This window comes from Poecilia mexicana, unplaced genomic scaffold, assembly GCF_051168715.1.
Source record: "Poecilia mexicana isolate PSO_F unplaced genomic scaffold, ASM5116871v1 scaffold_9, whole genome shotgun sequence".
In the NCBI taxonomy this organism is placed as follows: Eukaryota; Metazoa; Chordata; class Actinopteri; order Cyprinodontiformes; family Poeciliidae; genus Poecilia; species Poecilia mexicana.
Genome location: NW_028263378.1, coordinates 4,707,606 through 4,715,547, shown reverse-complemented (window position 1 = coordinate 4,715,547; position 7,942 = coordinate 4,707,606). Strand labels below are relative to the sequence as shown.

The 7,942-nt window shown below is 38.4% G+C and overlaps 2 protein-coding genes across 3 annotated transcripts; one reads left to right on the top strand and one right to left on the bottom strand.

Moving 5' to 3' along the window:
* Positions 1–6: 6 nt before the first annotated feature.
* On the top strand, positions 7–1,177 carry LOC148157607 (uncharacterized). Of its 2 annotated transcripts, none has more exons than XM_088008642.1 (2): positions 7–521; positions 927–1,067. In XM_088008642.1, the coding sequence occupies exons 1-2, from the start codon at positions 225–227 to the stop codon at positions 963–965; spliced, it is 336 nt and encodes a 111-aa protein (XP_087864768.1). In that variant the 5' UTR covers positions 7–224; the 3' UTR covers positions 966–1,067. The 2 variants fall into 2 exon arrangements, with proteins under 2 accessions (XP_087864768.1, XP_087864767.1); XM_088008641.1 differs by having other exon boundaries at positions 20–639; positions 927–1,177.
* A 130-nt stretch (positions 1,178–1,307) lies between these two features.
* Positions 1,308–6,288, bottom strand: LOC106933309 (protein SET). The gene is made up of 8 exons (XM_015012457.2): positions 5,979–6,288; positions 4,995–5,052; positions 3,343–3,485; positions 3,168–3,271; positions 2,971–3,084; positions 2,711–2,881; positions 2,061–2,192; positions 1,308–1,981 (listed from the first exon to the last, which is right to left on the bottom strand). Exons 1-8 carry the CDS (start codon positions 6,049–6,051, stop codon positions 1,958–1,960), a joined length of 819 nt encoding a protein of 272 aa, XP_014867943.2. The 5' UTR covers positions 6,052–6,288; the 3' UTR covers positions 1,308–1,957.
* Between the last annotated feature and the right edge of the window lie 1,654 nt (positions 6,289–7,942).

Here is a 7,942-nt window from a genome sequence, read left to right as displayed (position 1 = left end):
TGCTTTACGAGCTAATTTATCAGCTATTGCTCAGTCCTTTAAAAGTTAAATCTTAATATTGTGTTTGTCAGTGAATGGTGCTTTCATACAACATACTGAATGATAAATATGATTTTCAACATACGACATGTCTCATTTTCAAACCGTTACATCAGATATAAACGCTGCTAGCGTCAAAAGCTAACTAGCTTTATTGTTAGCTTTTTGGTCAGACTGAAGCAGCCATGAGGTCACCGAGCCGCCTGCTGCTCGGAGTGCAATGGGACAACTTTTTCCACTTTATCGTCTTTGCGCTCCTGTTTTTCAACCCCTCACACTCGTGTGCTGCCGACCCACCGGAGCACGGAACTAGCACCGACACGCTAATATTATGTAGAGCATGTGGACACGAAGTGGCATTCGGCACGGACATCCACTTCGTCCCCAGCCGCATGGCACTATCCAGCCGCAACGACACGTCAGTGGGTGGTCGAAGGATCCACATCCAGCTCTTCGAGAACCCCCAGGGACTCAAGTTCGAGGTGATAGTGTTTAAAAAAGCGGACGTTATTAAGCACTGGCCGGCCGACAGCCACTTCTCTTGGTACCCAGGGTTCTCATGGACTGTAGCTACCTGCCCTAGGTGTAAAACTCATTTAGGTAGGTATTTCGACTTAAAAATTTAAACTATTAAGTGCGTTAAAAATATGCAAACATGGGACTGTAGTTTCTAAGCAAAACTCTTTGATGTTGCACAAGAATCAGATTTGCAATGCATTTCGAAAATCATTAACTTTCCGTAGTGTAAAACCTCAAACATCGTCAGTGTACATCCATTTTATTAACTTGTAGAAATATTCCATGGTTGCGTTTGCCAATCAGGGCTTAATTTGCCAGTATTTTAATCAAGCTCATTACTACAATGTGCATCTCCTTTTTCTCTTCAGGTTGGGGCTTCCAGCCAAACAGTTGGCCTGAGACCGTAACAAACAACAAATTTGAAGAGTCTGAAAACACCTTTTTGGCTTTAATCGCCCACAGAATTTTGAGAGAAGACTTTGCATCAAGTCTGCTAATGACTCCAAAATCCTTTACAAGCTGATGAACTTGACTCAAGGTTTTTACTTTTTTTCCAAGTTTTTCCAAGTATATTTTCAAAAATAAAATTGCATCCCTCCTTTTCGCTTGAAGACTCCCACACGTGCATACACAGTTTTGTTTTATTATTGTAACAAAGCAAGCTTTACACCTTTAATTTGAAACAATTCTTGAGTGTAAACACTTCTGTCGGAACCAATGAAGCAGCAGAAGGGGCCAAAATTTACAAGTTTTTTTTTCAGTTTTTTTCTTTATTAAAAATGTCATTTCAAATCTTGTGGATATCTGTAAAACAATACAATGAAAAACAAAAGTCCCATAGAAATGGTGTCAAAATAACCACTCTCCCCAATAACCAATACACTCCTGCCCCTCCCCAGCTTACCCCCACCCCCCAACCCCAAACATTACAAGTCAAAGGAATGAGCTGGTACTCGATAACCACACGGGAGAAAAAAATAAAAATACTTTAAAGGGTACTATGCCCCCTCTTAGAAAAAAAAAATATATTGAAAGGTCTGCTAGCACTAGGTCACTACACCATGGCTTCAGCTGATTAACCACAACCTTGAATAGGAGGAACTCTGTCTCTTCATTCTACTGAGGATACTGTGCTGATTCTATTTTTTTTTATTATTTTTGAGATGTCATCAGGGATGGTACTCACAATTCAGGGCAAAGTGCCATTGGCCTTGGATGAGTCAAAGGGGAACATATGGCATCAGCAGGTGAGGAGGCTTCAGAATGGAAAGTGAAGCACATACTGATAAAAGTAAATTAAAAAAGCCAAAAAAACAAAACAAAAAAAACAACTTTTGCTCCCAAACATGAGTGGAAAAATTAACAGGGAAGGTCGAGGGTCTTGCAGGTGATATAGTTCTTAGTCGTCTTCTCCCTCATCCTCCTGAAACAATGAAGCATCACACATGATGAATGTTAAGAAATTAAAACTTCGCTAAGTTTCCAAAATGTTAGCACTTTACCTCTCCTTCTTCTCCTTCATCCTCTTCATCATCCTCTCCATCTTCATCCCCCTCCTCATCAATGTCCTCCAGACCCTCCTCGTCCTCTTCATCCTCCTCACCTTCACCCTCTTCATCATCCATGTCTGGAACCTAAAAAACATATTTTTGCTTAGCCAGCAACTCAAATTTAAGATTTTAAGACCATTATGAATGGAATTTAAATGTACAAAAAAGAAAATTGCAAATAAATCATATTAGTTGCAACTGAAGCAATTGACACCATCCAGTCAACTGCCAATAAACTTACATTTACTCATTATGGAAGTAAAAAAAAAGAACCTAGCAAGCTTGCTTATTAGCGGCTAGTTAGCGGTAGCTACGACTTGAGTCAGAATGCAAAGTTTTGTAAATTCCTCCAAGAAAATAGCATGAGATTAAATAATCGTGACAAAATATAAAACCTGTATTTAACATATTTAAGGCCAATCTGTTTTTCAATTAATATAAAGCCTTAATTTTAAAATAAATGAATTTAATAATGTGTAGCCACCATGTTCTTATTTTGTCAAACTAAAACAAAACTTCTACACCAAAAGTACGAACTGAACTGCCATCCAACACTGACTCGTTTATGGTAGTTTCTATCATTAGGTTTGTGGTAAACATACCAGGTAGTACTGCAGGGGGTTTGGCCAGATGTCATCTTTGATCACCTCCCCAAGCTCATCAGCACCGGCATCAGCATGGTCGGTGAACCAAGTGAAGAAACTCTCAGGTTCTTCATGTTGCCTCTTCCTGCCGGCCTTGTTCTGTGTCTGACTGGACCGCTTGGTGAGATCCTGCACACACAGGAGGAATCAAAGATTTTACAAGTCTACTTCACATAAAACTCGAGTTTTGCTAAAAATGCTACACAAAGCACACTTACCTTTCCTGATTTCCATTTGATTTCTGTTGACTTTGAAGATGGGTCTCCACTCTCGTTCAGATGGAACTCTTTGGAAAGTACTTTGTTTTCAAAGTATGGATTTTCATCAAAATACTGAAACAAGAATAGAGTCCAGTATGAGCAAAATACACATGTTAAGCTTCAATAATACACAGACAAAACATTTCATCACTTACAAAATCTATTCTGTAGCCTGACTTGATGTCTTCAAACTCTGTCACCTCCACTCGGCTCAGGTAGTGAAGCGCCTCTTCATCCTCCTCCCCCAGTAGAGCAGATACTGTTGAGATAAACGTCAATTTTTAACCCATGAAGCTGAAATTGTGAATTTTTTTTCCGTGGATAACTCACCTTGTGGATGGTTGACAAACGTGGTGACCCAGAAGTTGGGGATTTTGGCGATCAGCTCTGACCTCTTCTGAAAGAATGGCTGACGGAGTTTGTTGTATTTCTGTTCTACTTTCAGGATCTCCTCACTGGCCTGCTCATTCAACCTGGGGAAATAAAAAGAAATTGATATTATAAATCTGGGAAGACGCTCTCCCAAATAACCAGTAATTAAATTAATATTTGTCAACATAAGCAAAAATTGCACCAGTGGAAGCTGAAACACTCCAATAATTTATACCTGCTACAGGTAGTCATTTATTTTAGATTTTATTCAAACAAGAAATATTTTCTAAAAATCAGACAAATCATCTTAGAGGAGGAAGGAGAGTAATTTTTTTATATTTATATCAAAAATTATTTTATTTGTAAAATGGCAATTTTACAGGGGTTTAAATTAATTGAAGAAAAAAAAAAGCATTTATTAGATAACGAGCCCAAAATTCTGCTTCAAGAAAAAAATTTACTGAAGAAAATTTCATATGCTTACAATTCTACTTTTGTATCCCAATTCTTAAATATTTATCAGGAGTGTTAATATGCGCCATGTCCCCAGAAAATAACTTTCCACAACAAACTTCTCCATTTAAGTCAACTATTTATGGTTAAAAGGACAATTTAAAATGCATAAAATAAAAACAATTTCATCTTGTATGTTTATGGTATAAAACCATACAAAGTACTAGACTAAAAGTTTATCAAGTGCTTGAATATTAATAACAGACTATGTTTGACAGGTGTAGGAAAAGTTTATTTCATATTAATTCTTGAAATAAAGAATTAAGAAATTGTACAGGAAAAAAAAAAAAGGCACTACTCGCATTTTTGCCTTTAGATGATCAATTTGAGCATTGGACACACCATTACTGTAAAATTAGGTATGATGCCAATTAGATCCACTAGGCATATAAGGGATAAACCTGTGATAATGTGTATTGATGCTGCTGTTCCTCAAACAAGACTGAAATGGAGTCTAAAAATGTTTTGGAACAACCATTGCTTTTTTTTCTTGATTTAACGAGAGCTAAATACTGCAGAGATCCTTTGCTGCAATATGAAAATTAGTTTCACCAATTGAATTTGAGCATATATTAAATTTGTTTTCATGTTGCAATGTTTCAAATGCAGATAAATACTGAAAGATCTCTTTACGGTACTGTCCTAGGTGCCTTTAATTCCCGCTTCATGACAGAAAAAAAATATACTGAATTAATACTTCTGTAATACATTTATTCATTATTTTTCCATGCATATTTTTGGAATCTTAAATCAGTTCAATGTTGTGTGATTGATTTCTACTCTTAATATTGATATTACACATCTCCAGTTCTTAATAGCCGAGTGTCGCTAAAAAGCTTCAAACCCAAAATAGAAATAACTTAGAATTTTGGTCGCATTAAGTCTATTTCAGTAAATCATAAGCAGAAGACATTAGTAAGGCGGAATATCGTTTTTATTGCACAACTTAGCTCAGATTAAGATTTAATAAGTCATCAGTTTCCTTGACCCACATGTAGTTCACACTTTGACCACTGGATAGGCACCAAATCACTTCACATTTATAAAAACTACTATTCACAACAAAACTGGTGCAACAATAATAAATAGACCCCTACCTGTCAATTTCATTTTGAACTTCATCAATGTGTTCAATAGCTTCTTGCTGCTCTTTCTCTGTGGGGAAAAAAAAAAAAAAAAAAAAACACAAAAAAACCAGTTAATTTCAAAGTAGGAATAGACGCCATTCAGTTTATGTAATCAAAGCAACAGCTTATTTTTTTTAATAGTCAAAGTATAAATAGTAGAAGTAAGGAGTGAGTCGGGGTATTTAACATGTAACAGTATGGAGTCGACGCGGGACTCTGACAGTGTAAGCGGCCAATGGCTGCAGCGCTCCTCGTTCAGGCTTCTTGCCGTTTCCTGCCGGCTGCTGCCTTCAGGGCCGCGTGGTTTAAATGTGGGACAGCAGACTGTTCACACAGCCGCGGTAACGTGAGCGACCGAGCTAGAATGTATGCCAGAATATTCACCCCACTCATACCCAATAAAAAAAATAAACACTATTAACACGACTGAGTCCTACAAACAGCAGCCATTATGCAGTAACTGGGAGGTTTTAACTAGCGGTGATTTAAATGCGTTAACAAAACAATGTCGTCTGCTAGCGTTAGGTAAGACTACAACAACAACACGAGCGGGCTAGATGCTAATGCAAACCAATCGTAGAAATAAAACCAAACATTAAAGTGAGCACACTTTCTTATGGTTTCAAGCATATTCCGCGATTAATACCGAGAAGTTGATTGTTTCAAATGGGTCGCTCGTTATCCGTCGATATAGCTGCTATATACCCCGGCTAACATGGCCTCTGTGCCAGCAGCAAACAACGGAGGAGTACGGGCATGCTAAAGCACGCTAGCCCCTGAAAATACGCAGCTGCCGTTTCTATAAGCAGCAAAGGCGCTCCGGTGGCGTTAAGCAGAAGCAAAGCAACATTTTCATCAATTCCAGACTAATTAAACAGCATCTTGTGTTCATGCAAACAATATTTGAGAAGAAAGTGAAAATGGCGCTGAACAGGAGGCCGCCATTCCCCTTACCGGAGGTCTCGTCCGCTCCGTCATGGTTCGAGTTCAGCTCCTTTTTACTCACTTTCGTCGCCGTGGCAGACATTTTCTTTCTTTTCGCAAGTCGAGAGTGACTTAAAGACGCTTGAGGAGAAAAAACCGATGGCGGATCTGTATCTCCTAGAGCAGGAGAACGTTAATTCGCTGTGGAGTTCAGCGTGGAGAAGCCAACAACGTGCTGCTGCTTTCCACACAATGTAGCTGCCGAAGAGCGAGGAAGTCACAGGCAGCCTTTCATTACGAACGCGCCGCGCGGAATGGAGCGGAGGAGCAGCTCCGCCTCTCAAAGTAGGTCTCACTACTCCGCTCCAATTCGCTCATTTACCCCCATCTCCACTCTTAAAACAACACAGAACACAATCAGAACCTTCAATTATTACTTTTTACAACTTCGACGAGATGAATAATTTAACCTTGTTGAAATTGAAATTCACCTAGGCCGGGCCAAATCTACTGTTGGACCGACTTGCACTTGCGCACTTGTAAAAAAAAAAAAAAAAAAAGAAAAAAAATGTCAGTTGAAGGGGGGGCCTTGTTCTTGGTGGTCAGTGCTAATTAGCACATCAAACTCGAAAATTACGTTTAATTAGGACGTTTTCTGTTCATGTTCCGTCCAGTAAGCTGTTGACATTTGTCAGAATATACTAAAATAAGACCGTTTCTAATAATAGCCTAACTGTTGGGGGGCTAATGAAGAAGCCCTTCTGAGATTTTGCGCTTTTCTTACATACCTAAATACAAAGTAAACATGCAAGATATATTGTTGAGACTTCTTTAACATCAAACCATTTATTTGGTAAGTACATTAACCCATCTGTATTTATTTAAAGATTAGTTATAGTTATCTATAACTAATTTAAACATTATCTATAACTAATACTCACTACCACCACTTCAGCCTATTTTTCAGTCAGGTAAAAAGTAGCAATAGAAGTAAGAGTAAAATTTTGTAAAAATGCCACTCAAGTAACTGATCAGATCGTCTGATTTAATATTTAGAAATGATAGATAAATAGATAAAAATCTAAATTGATTATTAAATTCTGGTATTTTATAAAACAAAATTATACAAACAAAAAATAACAAATCCAGGCAAAAGAAACATTTCCAAATCACGTTTGTTAAATATAAAACTTATAAAAGTAATTCTTATGTTAGAACAGGTTTCTGTCCAAGAAATTATTCTGTACTTACTCTATCTCTCTATACTCCATCCATCCATCCATCCATTCATTCATCTCCATTCATTCATCCATCCGACTATTTGTTTATCCATCCATTCTTTTTATTTTAGGTATGCATATTTTTCATAACACTTGCAGCACATCAGTTTCCCAATTGACGTCCCAGAAAATGATCTGAGATTTTTATTGTTTCATTTATTAATCTGTGATTTCTGCCTTGGTATGTCTTCTGTCAATTGTGTCTCCTCATGTTAATAAATCATGAGGAGGAGAACCACAACAACCAGAAGGCTGCTTGTTGTTGTGTGTCCTTGTCTAAAAGTCACTGTGGGAATTCAGCAAATCCAGCTGAAAACCGTTCAGCGGCTTCTGCACTTCCCACCGCCTGAACGCTGTGAGCAATCAACATTAAGATCTCTCACTCCGTGTTAGTGTAAGAGCAGATTAAAGCAATATCCCAAACACTGCAGGCTGATCTCTGCTCCGTCCCAAACCGAGCAGCAGCAGCAGTTTCGCCTTTTGGTTGGTGGCAGGAAGGGAACATGTGGTCACGCAGCGGCCAATGCTGAGCCCAGAGCAAGCAATCGGCGGTGTCAGAACGGAGCCAGCAGCGCCTTTCTGTGCAGAAAGAAATCCCTCTTAAAAAGACAAGAGCAAAAGAGAGGAAGAGAAAGAGAGAGAGGGAGGGTGGGAGGATTTGGTTACGGAGCAGAAGAAGATGAGGATGCAGAGGGAAGTGGATGTTGCAGAGGA

Coding starts and splice junctions, on each gene's coding strand:
- LOC148157607 (XM_088008641.1), top strand. CDS start 225: ATGAGGTCACCGAGCCGCCTGCTGCTCGGAGTGCAATGGGACAACTTT. Junction 640..926: donor TAGGTGTAAAACTCATTTAG/GTAGGTATTTCG, acceptor TTTTCTCTTCAG/GTTGGGGCTTCCAGCCAAAC.
- LOC106933309 (XM_015012457.2), bottom strand. CDS start 6,051: ATGTCTGCCACGGCGACGAAAGTGAGTAAAAAGGAGCTGAACTCGAAC. Junction 3,486..4,994: donor GTTCAAAATGAAATTGACAG/GTAGGGGTCTAT, acceptor TTATTTCCCCAG/GTTGAATGAGCAGGCCAGTG. Junction 1,982..2,060: donor ATGAAGGAGAAGAAGGAGAG/GTAAAGTGCTAA, acceptor TCATTGTTTCAG/GAGGATGAGGGAGAAGACGA.